Genomic DNA, 18,700 nt, shown 5'->3' with positions numbered 1-18,700 from the left:
ACCATTATTCCTCCGCCACCAAACTTTACAGTTGGCACTATGCATTGGGGCAGGTATCGTTCTCCTGGCATCTGCCTAACCCAGATTTGTCCGTCGGACTGCCAGATGATGGAGCGTGATTCTTTTCACTCCAGAGAATGCGTTTCCACTCCTCCAGAGTCCAATAAAGGGGCGGCAGGGTAGCCTAGTGGTTAGAGCGTTGAACTAGGAACCGAAAGGTTGCAAGATCGAATCCCCGAGCTGACAAGGTACAAATCTGTCGTTCTGCCCCTGAACGAGGGGCTGTCATTGTAGGCTGTCATTGTAAATAAGTATTTGTTCTTAACTGACTTGCCTAGTTAAATAAAAATAAAAATAGGCAAGCTTTACACCACTCCAACTGACACTTGGCATTGCACATGTTGATCTTAGGCTTGTGTGCGGTTGGAACCCCATTTCATGAAGCTCTCGACGAACAGCTCTTGTGCTAATGTTGCTTCCAGAGGTAGTTTGGAACTCGGTAAACATGTGTTTCTTAAGACAAATCCTTAGACATGCTCTCTGTACTCCTATTTGGGACAGTAAGCATAATGCAACAATGATAATGTATAGACAATGTAATAACAACCAGTTAGTATTTTTCTGACCTGCACAGAGGAATAAGAGCATTCAGCAGGAGTAGATTTTGGGAAGGATAACTAGTATTGTATTGAAGGATGTGAAGGTCAACCAGCACAATTTACTCTAATTATCAAAGGAACGTGGTAACCAATTTCACAACAATGGGTTGGTTTATTCTCAAATACTGCATATTCTCAGGAGTATCTATTTTAGTAGGTTATCCAACTCACTTGATGTAATTAAGATTATTTGAAATAAACACAAATAGCAGTGTTATTCTGAATGACTGTTCCTCAAAAGGTTCTATAGCTGCACCATCGAGAGCATCCGGACTGGTTGCATCACTACCTGGTATGGCTACTGCTCGGCCTCCGACCACAAGGCACTACAGAGGGTAGTGCGTACGGCCCTGTACATCACTGGGGCCAAGCTTCCTGCCATCCAGGACCTCTATACCAGGCGTTGTCAGAGGAAGGCCCTAAAAATTGTCAAAGACTCCAGCCACCCTAGTCATAGACTGTTCTCTCTGCTACCGCACAGCAAGCGGTACCGGAGCGCCAAGTCTAGGTCCAAGAGGCTTCTAAACAGCTTCTACCCCCAAGCCATAAGACTCCTGAACATCTAGTCAAATGGCTACCCAGACTACTTGCATTTCCCCCTCTTTTATGCTGCTGCTACTCTCTGTTATTATCTATACATAAGTCACTTTAATAACTCTACCCACATGTATATATTACCTCAATTACCTCTACTAACCGGTGCCCCCGCACATTGACTCTGTACTGGTACTCCCTGTATATAGCCTCGCTATTGTTATTTTACTGCTGCTCTTTAATTATTTATTACTTTATTTATTTTTTTAAGGTATTTTTCTTAAAACTGCATTGTGGGTTAAGGGCTCTGAAATAAGCATTCACTGTAAGGTCTACTACACCTGTTGTATTCGGTGCATGTGACAAATACCATTTATTTGATTTCATATTTCTGACTTAATGCAATGGACAAAGTGGGTCATCAACAAATGCCGTGATGAACACATAGTAAAGGAAGGAATACAAGTTGGCAACAAACATTGGGAGCATATGATCATGGTCTTCACAACCAAGTTATTGCAAGCTTCTTGACTGGTTGAATATAAACCTCCACCATATAAAATAGAAATCAATAGAAACCAATCAACAAAAATCTATATAGCCTACCCTACATAATACTCTTAGAAAAATGTGTTCCAAAAGGGTTATTTTGGGTTCCATGTAAAACCTTCTGTGGATATGTTCTCCCATGGGGAGACGAAGCACCCTTTTAGGTTCTAGATAGCACCCTTTTTTCTAAGTGTACGAGCATTTGCTACATTGAATCCTTCATCATGATGCCATATTTTAAGAATGAATGAGATAGCATGTTGACGGAGAGGGTTATCACTACTATATCACGGTAAACAAATTCACCAAGCCTCTGAATGCGACAAGGCACTCAAGAAGGTTGAATGTTTTTGCAGACACAGCACATAGATTTTTATTTCTAATGAATAGGCCTACACATGACATAACGGCGATCGAGGCCAGGATACTTGTAATTGGCCAATGCAATTTGTCTGTTCTCATGGCAAAGGCAGTCTAAAAAGATATTATGAAAAATAAGCTTTGTAACATTTCAGCTTACCTACAGACATGCGAGCAAATGCGAACACACTAATTAGATCCATTATTCCCATCCAATAAAGATAAAATCAAAGTAATTCATTTCGCATTGGTATAGGTGCGATTACACAGAAACAGGATAAGAAGGACAAATGGTTCCTTACCGATTCGAAGGCGTCTAATTAACCGGACGAATGTATTCCATTGCAGTTGAAGATGAGACGCTTGATGTTTTTGTGACAATAATAACCTTATAGCCTACATAAATCCTGTGTGATATTCGAGCTGCCCCGCTCGCTATAGCTGCTGAGTATGGGGTATGATGGCGTTGTCTTTGCAGGGCCACAATGAAACTAACGGGACCAGTGGAATGATTGACAACATCACCAGCCAATAGAATGGGAGGATGCTACTAGTAGTGAGGAACAGGGGATCGTAAACAGGTTCGGTAGTAATAAAGTCAGTAGGCTAGGCATTTAGAAGATTATTGAGGTTGCGAGACTATTTGCGAAAGAGGTATTTCCATGACATGAGATTCATTTTGGGTCTAGACTAAGTCAAGACATGGCTGCCCTTAATGAATGTTCATCAATAGATGGAGGGATGAAGTAGGCCTACTTCACATGATAGGGATGGAAAAATGTAATGTTTTAATTGACAACTGCATCAGTTCTTTAGAAAAGTGTGTGCCCAATTAACATACATGCCTACACGAATACCAAATGTTAGATACTTCTATAGTTGAGACGATAGACTAATAGAAAAATAACTGCTCAGAACACGGAAAATGTGTACATTGTATTGTGGGACAAAGTTTTGTGAAGATCATCATCATCATCATCATCAGTGCGATTGAGTCAAAGATTTTGGAATCCAATCAATGATTTCTCGCGTTGACAGTGCGGTCTAATAATCATTGCGTTGGGGCGCCCTCTGCTGCCAACAACTACCAGTTCGTATTACTCAAACTGCTCCCTAGTTATCTCTCATTATACCTTCATAGAATTCACGAAATTAGATCTGGATTATTCAAATACCAGTAAGATCAGATATGGAAACATAGTCACACTTATAAAACGTCTGTTTTTCAATTTGATGCCAATGTCAATGAAATAGGCACTATGGTCTATACTCTAGAAACAGAGCTCTGGCACGTAATTGCATAGTCCAAGTGGAATGAAAAAAGGGCTGTGCATACTCCTAATAATTTCACTTCACTGTAATTCCACACTGTAAATGTACCTTTAAAAAAAATGACAAATGAGCCCAGGACACTGTTGATACATTCTCAGCATAGTACCAGAACAAATGTCAGTGCAGGCATGATATTCTAAGGAGATGTGTGCCTACAGCTGTACACTTGTTTCACACTAGCGTCTCTGTCATTTTTTTTACAATGCATCTTTTCACATCTGGGCTGTACAATGACAGTAAGCCTAATGTACATTCCACATCATAGAACAATGCCACTTCAACTGTTAAATATTTAGTCAAAGCTTTCACAGACAAAATACAGTACAACAGCTCTCTCTGGCTGTAGTGTGGTGGGGGGATGGTCAGTGGGTACTTGCAGCTGTTCTTGGGATCCTCTGTTGTAGTCTAATTGAAATACCAGTGGTTGCTAATGTCCCCTGGGCAGCGACTCATTGACAGCCATATGTGCCAGATACTCAGTCAGTCAGACAGCACCAACCTGCAGTTGATCCCCAAAAACAAGTCTATTAACACTGGCATCTTATGAGCCCCTGTGCTGCCTCTCAACATTGACTATAGGCCTTTTTGAAATGACACACAGCATAGCAAACATTGTTTAAGCAGAACAATATTGTACAAATTAAATGTGTTAATATCACATCATGGATAACTTCCCAATTTTACTTTGATTTTGTACATTTGTAATACATTTGGATAAAAGTACTGATGCTACAGAATCAGGAAATGCATATGTTGTAACACAATCTCTGTGGTCATCATGCTTGTGCCCCATTACAGTACTTACCGTATTTACCGTATATACAGCAGCTGATGTCAGACAAGAAGCAAGTACCACTTTCATCCAGAGAGTGGCAGTGATCACTAACACAACACATCGGACTCCTGTTGACTACTGTTACTAAACATATAGGCCTATTACAGTCGTTTGGTTACATGACTGTAAGGCAAACCCTGTGTTTCATCCAAAACAAGAATGTGCGGCTTTGCTCTCCTAAGCCTTACAATGACAGGGGAACAATTGATGCCTGTAAAATCATCCACTGCCATAAAAATAATAAGATCCACCCAAAGTACCACAGAGAGAGCATGTCATCACAACAGTCTTCGATTCTTCTCTATTCTTCTATTTCTCTCCGATGTGAAAGATCTAAAACTCGGATCAGTCTCTCTGGTGTTACTGCTGCGGTTCAATTAAGCAATAAGGCACGAGGGGGTGTGGTATATGGCCAATATTCCACGGCTAAGGGCTGTTCATACGCACGATGCAACAAGGAATGCCTGGATACAGCCCTTAGCCGTGATATATTGGCCATATACCACAAACCCACAAGGTACCTTATTGCTAGTATAAACTGTTTACCAACGTAATTAGAGCAGTAAAAATGTTTTGTCATACCCGTGGTATAAGGTCTAATATACCACGGCTGTCAGACAATCAGCATTCAGGGCTCGAACCACCCAGTTTATAATGTACTTTATATACTGACTGTAAGCACTCAGAATGAAAGCCTTCAGCTGAAATGTTAATAATGTAATGTAAATGTGGAATGTAAACTTCATGTTTGAAGAGAGGGTTTCCTAACTTGGAGTAACACTGTCATAACTCTTTATGATTCAGTCCATCCATCTTTGTCTTGTATAAGGGCATCCTTGTCTTGAATAAGGGCATCTCTGTCTTGTCATCTGCTGACCCTATAGAGACCTTTAACTGGGTAATCTTGGAGCCGACACTGGCTGTACCGGGGGCCAGTCTGCTTCTAACAGCTTACCTTTCTCCAGTGTCTGACTGCCCCATACTGGGCTTGAACCAGTGATCCTCTGCTTCGCAACACACGTCACAATCCTCCTTGACAACGTTCCACTGGAAATGATCTTATTCTATAGCTCCCATCCTTGACATTTCAAGTTTGCTGTGGAGTGAACGGTATGTTCTTAACCGTTACATGGGCTCCGTTACATGGGCACCAGCAGATGGCTAGTATTTCAGCATGATTTTCTAACAAGCATTATGTGGAGCAGTTGTCCTATAAGCCTGCTGCTCTAGAGAGTGCACACTTTTAAAAAACTCATCATGATCACAGACCAACATCAACTTCAAACACATTCACTTCTAAATTTAGAGTTAGGAATGTCTAATACAGAATCCATCAAGTAAACAAAATTCTATCTTCAAATAGAAAAAAAATTATTAGCTATTCATCTTGCATACGTGTGATAGTTTGCATAAGTTGTCATCTATGCTCGTTCACAGTGTGGTCACTTTATACAAAATCACAATGCACAATGACGGCATTCGTTGGCTGAAACTGAGCTAACATCTTAAGGTGAACCTGTTAGGTATGAACAGTACTGTAGGAGTGCCTAGTCAGACAAGACAGACATTCAGGAAGACTTACTAGATAACAGACAGGGACAGGATGGGAGTGAGTTCCAGTCCAGGAAGAGGGATGCACCATCAAAGAAATGTGGATAAAAAGAGCACAAGGCTATTGGCACCAAACAATGGTGTGTCCTTGACAGTATTTACAGAATCTGATAAATGGATATTTGATGCATAAATAAACTGTTACTAATGTACTTCATCATCAATCTAAATGTGAACTGATAGTCACTATAAAACATCAATATATAGTACATATTTTCAAAACAATAGAAAAATGTTTAAATATAAAATAAAACGGTATAAAATGTCAGTTCAGTGACATCAATGTCTTATGTACAAAATAGGAAATAGCTTTACAAGCTACAAATTTGGTCAAACACTCTTAGCAGATATCTTACAACGCACAGTTGAGTTCCTTGGAGGAATGGTATTAGAAGTTCTCCAGATGACAGGACCACAGGTCTCAAAGTATCAGTGGACTGGTGCCTTGTCCCACTCCTAGTTCTTCAGATTATGATGTCTGGGTTCCTTGTTGGACATTCCTCATAGAAGGCTGGCTTCATGTTCCCTTCCTCTGATTCCTCACTAGACGAGACAAGCGGATATCCTTGGATTACTATTAACATTACATGAACCTACAGGTAACCCCAGTTCAGCACTGTAATAACAGTTATAGTACAATCAGAAACGTTGAAATGGCTGTTAACCCAAGCTAAGATGTTCACTCCTGGTTTCAACTGAAATACTATGTAATAGAATCTTCTCACTGTTTTCCCCTTCAATGGATAGAGATGGGATTCAGACCTGATGCTGGATCCCTCCACATCCTCAATGGTGTCAGCCAGGGGCTGGTGGGCTGTCTCAGGCAGCAGCAGGGTGAGGGCTGCACCTAGCAGAGTACACAGGCCAAACAGCACCATGGGAGCATTCTTACTGACACCCCTCAGCAGGTAGATAATGGGAGCCAGGACTCCCCCTGCCCTGGCACACATGGAGCTCATACCAATTCCACTCTGCCTGTGGAGCACAGAGGAGACGTGTTCAGACAAAATAACTCCACATTGTCGCAGCACTGTAATTAAGAATGTGCATTAAGACCCGTTCCGCCACATCTCCAAACAATTAACAACAGCTGCTCAGCTAGTCTGCTGCCTCTCTTCTTATTGTGGTTGTTTGGGTCAGATAAATGTACACTAGGCAAATCATGGGAAACATCAGAATCTGATTTAAATGTTATGAATAGTTTGAATGGTTAGACACCGGGCAGGACACTTCCTGAAAGTGAGATATACACTACTGTTCAAAAGTTTGGATAGAAATATCCTTGTTTTTGAAAGAAAACCAATTTTTTTGTCCATTAAAATAACATCAAATTGATCAGAAATACAGTGTAGACATAGTTAATGTTGTAAATTACTATTGTAGCTGGAAATGGCAGATTTGTTATGGAATATCTACATACTGTAGGCGTACAGAGGCCCATTATCAGCAACCATCACTCCTGTGTTCCAATGGCACGTTGTGTTAGCTAATTCAAGTTTATCATTTTAAAAGTCTAATTGATCATTAGAAAACCCTTTTGCAATTATGTTAGCACAGCTAAAAACTGTTGTTCTGATTAAATAAGCAATAAAACTGTCCTTCTTTAGACTAGTTGAGTATCTGGAGCATCAGCATTTGTTGGTTCGATTACAGGCTCAAAATGGCCAGAAACAAATAACATTTTTCTGAAACTCGTCAGTCTGTTCTTGTTCTGAGAAAGGAAGGCTATTCCATGCGAGAAATTGCCAAGAAACTGAAGATCTCGTACAACACTGTGTACTACTCCCTTCACAGAACAGAGCAAACTGTCTCTAACCAGAATAGAAGAGGAGTGGGAGGACCCGGTCCACAACTGAGCAAGAGGACAAGTACATTAGAGTGTGTAGTTTGAGAAACAGATGCCTCACAAGTCCTCAACTGGCAGCTTCATTAAATAGCACCCGCAAAACACCAGTCTCAACGTATACAGTGAAGAGGTGACTCCAGGATGCTGAGGTTAGAGGTTCTTGAGGTTAGACCCACAGAGAACTGCTCATTAAAGTAACTAACTTTGGCCTTCCGGATAGCCTGAGTGCACTTATTTCTCATTTGCCTGAACAACAGCCAGTCAGTCTAAATATTTGTGTGCCGAGCCTTTTGCCAAATGGTATTCTTGAGGTGGAGTAACTCTGCCAGATCACGGTCGAACCAGGGGCTGAATCTGTTTTTAATGCATATTTTCTTTATGAGGGCGTGCTTGTTAACAATACCACTGAAAATATTAAAAAAGAAGGTTCAAGCATCTTCGACAGATAATATTGCTGAAATTATACCAATTTACAGAGACCAGGTAATGAAGGAAGGCTTGCTCATTCATTTTTTTTAGCACGAGTCTATGACAAATCAGGACAGGTAATTTAACTGAGCAGCCATTCAGAATACTCGTGTGACTTCATGCAACAGTTGTTTCAGCCCTTATCAGAAGTTAAAAAGTTAGGAATTAACAGACCTTTATACACCCATTGAGTCAGTGTCGACTATTGCAATGAGGAAAGACGTTATTGGCATTGGTTGGTAAAAGATGTGTCCACATGAAAAAGAACACACGCAACATTTACTTATCGATGTAAAATGCAATGAAGAAGTATTACAAAACTTAGCTTAACATATCAATAATTTTTGCTGACTGAAGTGGAAACAGTTCTATTTCAAATACTTGTTTTGATGTCTCACTATGGATACACCTGGCCATGTCCACAAGCTCGAAGAAACCAATCACACAGTGTCTGTTCGAGAGACAGGTCGAATGGTGAATGAGGTGAGCCTCTCTCCTTCATAAAATGAGCCACTTGCCTGCCAAGTTAGTCATTCTTGCCTCTCTTCCTTGTGGAAGTGACTGTGTTCACTAAAGCTCTCCTCAGCGCGACTGGATTTCTGTTTTTGCTACTGAACTGTTTTCAGGCGAACCATGAAGTTAACACTGCAGAACATGGTATTTCAGCTCCTGTCGATAGTGTTGAGTACCGACCAAATAAATTTTCTACCCGTCAGTCTCTAGCTCTCGAGATTTGGTTAGCTATGGCTGCAAGGCTTTAGCTAACTTGGCTAACTAGCTGCAAGTCTAGCCAACCATGCTAACAAAGGACTAACACAGATACTTCCCGATGAGCCCTGGCAACTACCGCTACGCAGTGATCTTTTGACCCAGACGCACAGAGTAAAACCATGGCCCTCTGAACATGGCCTGTGAGGAGGAGAATCTGAATGCGACTTGCCTCTTGGAGTCTTCTAGACTACCCAGGAGCCCCTTCTACACGCTCACTGTATGAATCAATGGCGCGTTATCGTTCTTATGACATACCTTCTCAGCCCTCAACAACAAAATTAAGGTCTCAGAGATATTGACAGAGTCAGTTAGAGGATTAACTCCAAGGATGGTTAGACTCATGTTGTGATCTAATGCTCTATTCTTGAATGATCCTGATGGAAACCTGCCCAGACATCAGCAGTCCACATTAGTCAGCAGAACACTCCAAAAGTGTGTCCCAAATGGCACCCCATTACCTATGTAAAGGAATAATTTTGACCAGGGCCCATAGGGCTCTTGTTAAAACTAGTGCACTATATAGGGAATAGGGTGCCATTTGAGTCAGACGCTCACCTTATGACAGTAGGGAAGACCTCTGCTGAGTAGACGTAGACGATGGATAATGAGGCGGTGATCCCAAACTTCCCCACCATAGCCAGGACAGTTCTAATAATGGAGAGATCTGTGTATATGTGTGTTGGGGGGGGGGGGGGGGGGGCATGGAGGGAGAGAAGTGATGGGATTAGAGATTAAACAGGGGGTATGGGGGGAGAGAGAAGTGATGCGGTTAGAGATTAAACGGGGGGGGGGGGGGGTATGGGAGGATGAGTGATGGGGTGAATGGGGTGAGAAAAATGATGGAGTTAGAGATTAAACGGGGGGGGGGGGGGGGGGAGTGATGGGGGAGAGATTAAACGGGTAAATAGCTAGGCTATTTGTGTATAGCATCTGAAGCTCTAGGTTACATCACTGTGAATCACTCTCCAGCATTCCTACTGGAGACCGTAACCACCTAAGGTAGTGTAGATCCTACTGGAGAACGTAACCACCTAAGGTAGTGTAGATCCTACTGGAGACCGTAACCACCTAAGGTAGTGTAGATCCTAATGGAGACCGTAACCACCTAAGGTAGTGTAGATCCTACTGGAGACCGTAACCACCTAAGGTAGTGTAGATCCTACTGGAGACCGTAACCATCTACGGTAGTGTAGATCCTACTGGAGACCGTAACCACCTAAGGTAGTGTAGATCCTAATGGAGACCGTAACCACCTAAGGTAGTGTAGATCCTACTGGAGAACGTAACCACCTAAGGTAGTGTAGATCCTACTGGAGACCGTAACCACCTAAGGTAGTGTAGATCCTAATGGAGACCGTAACCACCTAAGGTAGTGTAGATCCTAATGGAGACCGTAACCACCTAAGGTAGTGTAGATCCTACTGGAGACCGTAACCTCCTAAGGTAGTGTAGATCCTACTGGAGACCGTAACCATCTACGGTAGTGTAGATCCTACTGGAGACCGTAACCATCTACGGTAGTGTCTTCAAGTGTACGGCTGACATGACTTCCATGAGGGCCCCGGAGGGAGTTAATAACAACTCTACACCCAGGAGGTTAAGTCAGTAACAAACTCTGGTTATTACAAAAGGAGCTAGTTATATAACATTTAAATGTGGCTTGCAGAAGTTTTTCAGTTTCGAACATAAGCCAAGTTCCAAGCCACAAAGACTTTCCATTGACTACTAGCTAAGTACTTATAAACAAGGCTATAAAACTACACAACTATGACATCATTCAAGGACTGCCATGGTTTAATTACACTGGTAAACAACTTAATTCAAGTCAACTGAAGTATTTTCAGGGCCAGGAGGATACTGTAACTCGTCATGTAGCTCAGAATGTGTTTAAACGTCTTAAAGCCGTATTGACACCCAGCAGAGTTTTCTGTGGAATGGTCCATACCATCAGGAATGAAGATGGTTAGCAGGCAGGCCAGGCCTCCCACAGCGAGGAAGGCTAGCTGGGATATCCTCCTGGAGCGGTTCAGGGTAAAGAGGGTGATGGTCCTGGCGGGCATCTCCACCAGGCCAAAGATCAGCTGGGTCAGGTAGATGTTCATCCCAAAGTCAGAGATGTTCAGGGACAGGCCATAGTAGACCAGCACGTTGACAAACCTGGACAGACACAGAGATGAAATGGTGGAGGAAACACTAGTGAGGAAAGCGAAAGATTAATAACATCGCTGTCACTGCAGTGAAACAAGGACTCCTTTCTTCTGCTGGTTTGACATAAGCCTATCATGCAAAGTGGAAAGATGTCTGGGAAGCAGAAATGTCTCTCTAGCCACAGACTGGATAATTGAACCAAAATCAAGGTACTTTCTAACAGACTAATATTACAGTATATACCTCTTGTAAACTGTATTTGACACGGAATATAGTGCAACATTTTACAGTAGTGATATCCATTGACAATGTTTTCTACATCAACACTCACTTCCCAGTGCCTGGGAAGCTACGTAAAGTATTCCCATTCAAATAATAATCTTTCAGTGTTGCCTCAGTGAGTGATACACTGCAATTCAAATGGCTTACACAGCAAGCATAGTGACCTGAGGAGGCCTTAAGAAGCCTGTGCAGTGAACAGTTCTGAGAACTACATTGGCGTACCACATCAAGGGAATCAACCCATAATGAAAATAGTTAATAATGAATCATTAGTGTGAATGATACATGAATGTTATGAATTTTTGGCAGAAACAGAAATCTCAATGAAACAGTAGTTGATACAGTAGATTTGATTAATTCTTGTTTGCCCCACAACAGGATGTGTCCTGACAAAGTTCTACTGCGAACATCACACGGAATACTGGGAAAGGAGCGGTATGACACTCACCACAGGTAAAACATAATACATGAATTCCTCCTCATTTTTGGCGTACGGACCAGGTCAATGACTGTGTCCTTTTTCCTCTCCTCCATCTTCACCATATCGTTGTACCCCTGAAAAATAACAAGAGCAGATGAGCCCTGAGCATTTCACCTGATGCTTCTCAGAAAAGGAATGACCTCATCAATGCAAAAAGCACACCAATGCAACTCATATAATTTGCATGTCCTGCATGCCTACACAGCATAGAGGATAGCATGCAAAGCACTTTAATATGCTCAGGTTTTGGCGGTATTTGGCTCAACATTGCCTGTACATAGAAACATTGTTTGGCAAGTGCTTTAATCAAGGCTGTTGGAATTTCATAATGATCAATGATAGCTTAATCTCGTCCACCAGCCGGATATTTCTCTCTATAGCAATTAGCCTTAATGATACTGTACTAGCTTCACAACAACAAAAAACACACCTGATCCTCAATGTCCTCCTGAGTCCAGTTATATGTGTGTGTGTGTGTGTGTGTGTGTGTGTGCACATGCGTAACCACACCTGACGTATCTCTATGTCCTCCTGCAGGGGTTTGCCGTTCATCAGAGCAGCTTTCCTGATCAGATCCATGGCCTCCTCGTTCCTCTGGTTGGCCATTAGCCACCGAGCCGACTTGGGTAGGACCCTAAGAATGTAGAGGAGAGGTGTTGACCCACACACATAAACAACTACATATGACTCTCCGCATAAGTTTGTCACCATGGGAACAAGCGATATAAACATTAAGATACATTTAGTCATGAGGCAGGATATAGGCCAATACTAGTGCTAAAATATTAGAAAAAGAAAATAAAATAATTTGGAACTATGCACACAATTTTGCTTTAGGTATTCCCAAATGGCATTCAATGACCCATCTGGTTTTGATTATTGATGAAAAAAGAGAGTTCCTCTACATTCTCTTGAATTTCTCCTTCAGTGAGTTGTCTTGCTAGCCTGGAATCCAAACTGAATGATCTTTTCCCTTCATGGAAGATATTGAAAGTGAGTGATATTCCGTTTGTATTTAAGGATACAGGCAGCTGGCCAGTGACTCACCAGATGTAGAAGATGAAGAGGAAGCCTGGTGCTGAGATGGCCAGTTGCAGCTTACGCCAGTCTCTGATGAGGTAGGCCAGGCCTGCCAGGGTGATGTAGCCGAACCCAAAGAAGTAGTCTGTGATGATCCCAGCTAGCATCCGGTGCTTTGATCCTGTCCACTCTGTGCCTGGGGGCAACAACAGAACAGTATAGAGGGTAGAAAACTAACACCTTATCATCTGAATTTTTTCTTAGATCACAAGTCAAAATGTTATTAATGTTTCATGTGTGTGTGTATGTGTGTGGTGTGTTTGAGAGAGAGAGTGAGAGGGAGCGAGCGAGAGAGAGACTAACCTAAAACAAATGCGTTCATGATGACAGCTGAAATAGTTGTTCCAACCACAAAGCGCAGAAAGACATAAATGTAGAAATTTGGGGCAAAAGCAGCACCAACCCCAAAGGTTGACTGGATAGTCAAACCAACCAGGATGATGTTCCTGCGTCCAAACCTGAAACAAGAAAGAGGTAGCAGCTACTCTTCCTGGGGTCCGGCAAAATGAAGGCAGTTATACAATTTTATGAACATTACAATACATTCATTACAGAATTCACAACACACTAAGTGTGTTGAGAATGAATTAGACTGTTAGGGAGTGGGGGGTGCTGCAAATTAGATGCACTCTTTAAAATACCCAGTGTTAAATGCTTCAAATGCTTTTGACCTTTGACTTTGGCCAACAAGAGTGCATTTCAAATGAAATCACTGCCGCCTATAAATATCAATGAATGAGACAGCTAGTACTGAAATAGTCTGTACAGACATTTTGTCTGTGTACTTTCTATGAATAATCCTAGATACACAAATAAAATATACTAGCAAATGTACATAGCAATACAAGCTGCAAAGTGTTCATTGAGCTCAATTTTAGTTTTACTTCACCTAAACTGTGACTGACCTCTCTCTTTATATTTGTTTAGCATGACCTTTTATTAAGTTTGTGACCTACCTACAATAGATGTTCCATGGATCCTCAGGCTCTTCAATTTATCTGAGCCAAGCTAATTATACATTTGATTAAAAATACATAAGTATCACTGGTGGAAGACGCATGGTTGTTTTATACTTACTTATCAGCTAAGGAACCAAACAGCACGGCGCCGACCAGAAGACCAAACATGTAGATTGAGGAACCAATGTTGTTCAGATTGGCATTATCACACACCAGATTCCACTGTCAAGGACAGAGGGTTCAAATGAGATGAAATGCTACCTCATATTAACAAGCCCATCTGTATTTTCACCTACATTCTTTATAAACCATGTACTAGGTATAACATTTCAGATTTCAAATGATACTATATCCCTGTTACCAGGCTTTTGTCCTTGATTGACTATACATAGCCTATTACACTGTGAAGGTTCACACTCGCACAACACGGTAACTGTATTTTGACTGTGGTGTCCTACTCCTTTGCCCCTGAGCAATAAAAGCCTGTGAGCACCTTGCTTCTCAACATATTCTAATAGAAGCCTGTGAACACCTTGCCATTCAACATATTCCAATAGAAGCCTGTGAGCACCTTGCTTCTCAACAGATTCCAATAGTAGCCTGTGAGCACCTTGCCATTCAACAGATTCCAATAGAAGCCTGTGAGCACCTTGCTTCTCAACAGATTCCAATAGAAGCCTGTGAGCACCTTGCCATTCAACAGATTCCATCTAAACATCCTTCAGGGCACTGACATCAATCAGGGTGGAATGTGACAGAAAATATGAGTTATTATAGATCATACAGACAGCCTCCCTCCAACAGTGGGCCTCACAGTGAAGGTCTGATCCCAGTGTTTATAAATCATAACAGGTTCTGCTGGCTGGGACCATTCCACCACGGGGCGGCAGGGTAGCCTAGTGGTTAGAGCGTTGGACTAGTAACCCGAAGGTTGCAAGTTCAAACCCCCGAGCTGACAAGGTACAAATCTGTCGTTCTGCCCCTGAACAGGCAGTTAACCCACTGTTCGTAGGCCGTCATTGAAAATAAGAATTTGTTCTTAACTGACTTGCCTGGTTAAATAAAGGTAAAAAAATAATAATAAAAAAAAACGATGGCTAATGTCGCTCTGTGAGGGTCTGTCACGTGGCACCACTACCCTGTTACATAGTAGTGAAAAATGCAGACAGACTGACTGACAGAGAGACACAGACAGACAGTAAAATCACTGAGTTAAACGTAGTTCCAGAAAGAATACAACACACGGTGACACACCCCTGTAGTTCCAGAAAGAATACAACACACGGTGACACACCCCTGTCCTGAAGTTTCAGTGCTGCTGAGTTCGACATAACAAACGGCAGAGGCTTCATGTGAATTCATCTGAGAATGTGGGACAGTAATGATCATGTTTGAACCCGACAGACAGAGAGACAGACAGAGACAGATTGACTGGCTGACAGAGAGACTGACTGACAGAGAGACAGACAGAGAGGCCGTCATGTCTGTTTTACTGCACCACCACTTACTCACCTCGGTTGCCACGGTGCTGTGGAAGGTCTCTTTGCTGAATTCCCATCCCCCTTGACAAACCCCGGTGACGTGGTCATCGCTAAGGGCCAGGGCGGTGCTGTGATTCAACTGGGCTAGCGGGGTGCTAGGGACCCCCCCAGGGGCAGAGCAGGACATGTCAGGGTCACCGTCTGGGCCCATAACCAGGCTGAAGTTGAATGCGTCTGAGCTGGCGGGCAAGGCCCAGGTGGTGTTGTTGGAGCGACAGAGATGAGGGGGGACGGCCCCCGTGAAGACCGATATCAGCATGTGGAACGCCAGCAGGACCTGGGGGAGGCAAATCCACACATACAAGATCTTCTGGAACTTGCCAAAGCCACCGATATGAGAAAGAATCTCGTCAAAATTCATGCTTCTTTCCATAGCTGCTATTTCAATGCAGACACTACCCTAATGTATCATCACAGATACAAGAGGTCTAACAGAACAGTGCTCTCTCAAGTTGCCAACAAAGATTTTAAACTTCTGAATGGATTGAAAGTGGAGTGGACAGACGGCTGACACCTCACAGAGCTCAGGATAAACTACACAGGCTGGTTTGTGTAATTCTCATTCAGTCCTCATTCAGATGAAGTCACACCTGTCTATGGTGTAGTAAACCCTGAGCGCAGGCAGGCTGCTGCCGCTGTCTGCAGTGTTGTGAACTTGAAGCACTGCATTTGCAGGGTAATATAACCATTCTGTACGGGGAGGGAGGGCCCTAGATCCTGGGGGTGGAGTCTCAGCTCAGAGGGAGGAACTGCTCTTCGTGCTGGCTGAGTGACTGCATTTGTTAAAATCTCTCTATACTGTATATCCTTTGCTCCCCATCTCTCTGTTTTTTTGCATGGTGAGAGTCATAAATGGTGGAATAAGTCATATTTGTGTGTGTGTACAGGTGTGTATGTGTGTTGTTGCAACAACAATGAAAGCTATAAATCCACTTGACTGCCTCCTGGGACACTACAGTTGCAAAACAATATCAGTGGAAAACTAATACAGTTCTAAAGAAATGCAGATTCCATCTGGTATCCAATGATTCATGTTACATAGAGATGCCAACAGTGGAGAGCTGGCTAAACTGGCCAGACAAAAGCAACAGATTAATGCCATGGGAAGAAGGGATTAAGGTTTGTCCCCCTGACACCAATGAAAGAGCTGCATTCTGGCAACTCCATAATTATCCATCACCCAGGCTCCCGTTCCTCGGTCTTATCATTTTATCCTTTCCCCTGTTGTGGATTCCCATGTTTGAATACGGCGAGCGCTCTTTTCTCTTAGTGAGCTGCAGCCCATTGCTCTCAGCGGACATCCCAAATGACAACCATTCATCAAAAGGGAACAGAACACCCAGGGGTAACCAGAGAGGGGCTGACGTTCTGCATTCTTTTGAGAGGTGTGGGACTCCAGTTTCAGGTTTGCGTACTATACAAGGACAATACACAAAACACAAATACAAACATCTACAGTATATGACCTCTAAAGTGACATAAGCTGCATTTAGACAGAGAGACTAATCATTACATTTTTTCCACTAAATGGTCTTTTGATAAATCACATCAGATCTTTTCAATTTCATTGAAATGACGTTGAAACAACATTGATTCAACCAGTGTGTGCCTAGTGGGTATGCATTAGTTCCTGTAAATGGCTGTGTTGTAGTGAATAGGCAACATAAGGTGCATTGCTTCTTTATCTGGAGAGGAGAACAGGAATCCAATTGTTTCTCCGTGATACAGATGTGGAGTGCCATAAAAGGCAAATGCCTTCTTCATAAAGATGACCACAACCAAATAAGAAGTCAATCAATGACAAGGATAGCAAAATACTGAACAAAAGCATTTACCCAAACATGCAGCAATTTCTAAGATTTTACTGAGTTACAGTTCATAAAAGGAAATCAGTCAATTTAAATACATTCATTAGGCCCTAATCTATGGATTTCACATGACTGGGAATACAGATATGCATCTGTTGGTCCCAGATATCTTTAAAAAAGGTAGGGTTGTGGATCAGAAAACTAGTTAGTATCTGGTGTGACCACCATTTGCCACATGCAGCGCAACACCGCCTTCACATAGAGTTGATCAGGCTGTTGATTGTGGCCTGTGGAATGTTGTCCGACTCCTCTTCAATGGCTTTGCGAAGTTGCTGGATGTTGGCGGGAACAAGAACACGCTGTTGTACACGTCAATCCAGTGCTCAATGGGTGGCATGTCTGGTGAGTATGCATGCCATGGAAGAACTGGGACATTTTCAGCTTTCAGGAACTGTGTACAGATTCTTGCGACATGGGACCGTTCATTATCATGCTGAAACATGAGGTGATGGTGTCGGAAGAATGGCACGACAATGGGCCTCAGGATCTCGTTGTGGTGTCTCTGTGCTTTCAAATTGCCATTGAATTCATCAGATGGCACCAGAGAGATGGTGGATGTTTTACTTGCTCCTAACAGATTGTGTTTTTATGTTAGTTTTTTTTACGTTGTTTGTAACTACATTTTTTACTTATTTTGTACATAACGCTGCTGATACCGTCTCTTATGACCGAATATAACTTCTGGACAGCGAACTGGCGTCGTGGTAAGACAAGCGGTGGAGGACTATGCATATATGTAAACAACAGCTGTTGCACGATATCTAAGGAAGTCTCAAGGTTTTGCTCGCCTGAGGTAGAGTATCTCATGATAAGCAGTTGACCACACTATCTACCTAGAGAGTTTGCATCTGTATTTTTCATAGCTGTCTACATACCACCACAGACCGATGCTGGCATTAAGACCGCACTCAATGAGCTGTATTCCACCATAAGCAACCAGGAAAACGCTCATCCAGAGGCGGCGCTCCTAGTGACCGGGGACTTTAAAGCAGGGAAACTTAAATCTTAAATCTGAAACTTCTATCAGCATGTGAAATGTGCAACCAGAGGGATAAAAACTACTAGCGGCGTGACCACCTTTACTCCACACACAGAGACGCATCTCCCTCACCCTCCATTTGGCAAATCTACCCTCCTGATTCCTGCTTACAAGCAAAAATTAAAGCAGGAAGCACCAGTGACACGATCAATAAAAAAGAGGTCAGATGAAGCAGATGCTAAGCTAAAGGACTGTTTTGATAGCACAGACTGGAATATGTTCCGGGATGGCATTGAGGAGTACACCACATCTGTCATTGGCAACCAGACGAGGAGCGGGACTGTAACCCGGAAGATCATAAGAAATCCCGCTATGCCCTCCGACGAACCATCAAACA

General features: G+C 42.6%; 2 protein-coding genes across 3 annotated transcripts in view; both read right to left on the bottom strand.

Moving 5' to 3' along the window:
* LOC139415068 (tyrosine-protein kinase Fyn-like) overlaps positions 1-2,589 on the bottom strand; it is a 79,889-nt gene extending 77,300 nt beyond the window's left edge. Inside the window, exon 1 of one of the 2 annotated variants that reach the window (XM_071162833.1) lies at positions 2,405-2,589. The gene's annotated coding sequence lies outside the window, so the exon portion shown is untranslated. The remainder of the gene's footprint in view (positions 1-2,404) is intronic. The other variant, XM_071162834.1, reaches the window with a different exon arrangement.
* Positions 2,590-4,086: 1,497 nt separating this feature from the next.
* LOC139415558 (solute carrier family 22 member 6-A-like) lies at positions 4,087-16,107 on the bottom strand. Its single transcript, XM_071163668.1, has 10 exons — positions 15,428-16,107; positions 14,034-14,137; positions 13,260-13,414; positions 12,924-13,092; positions 12,387-12,510; positions 11,844-11,950; positions 10,911-11,122; positions 9,521-9,629; positions 6,643-6,855; positions 4,087-6,423 (listed from the first exon to the last, which is right to left on the bottom strand). The coding sequence occupies exons 1-10, from the start codon at positions 15,827-15,829 to the stop codon at positions 6,345-6,347; spliced, it is 1,674 nt and encodes a 557-aa protein (XP_071019769.1). The 5' UTR covers positions 15,830-16,107; the 3' UTR covers positions 4,087-6,344.
* Between the last annotated feature and the right edge of the window lie 2,593 nt (positions 16,108-18,700).

This window comes from Oncorhynchus clarkii, chromosome 8 (assembly GCF_045791955.1).
Source record: "Oncorhynchus clarkii lewisi isolate Uvic-CL-2024 chromosome 8, UVic_Ocla_1.0, whole genome shotgun sequence".
Taxonomy (NCBI): Eukaryota; Metazoa; Chordata; class Actinopteri; order Salmoniformes; family Salmonidae; genus Oncorhynchus; species Oncorhynchus clarkii.
Note: the sequence above shows the minus strand (reverse complement) of the source record. Positions and strands in the feature narration are given on the sequence as shown.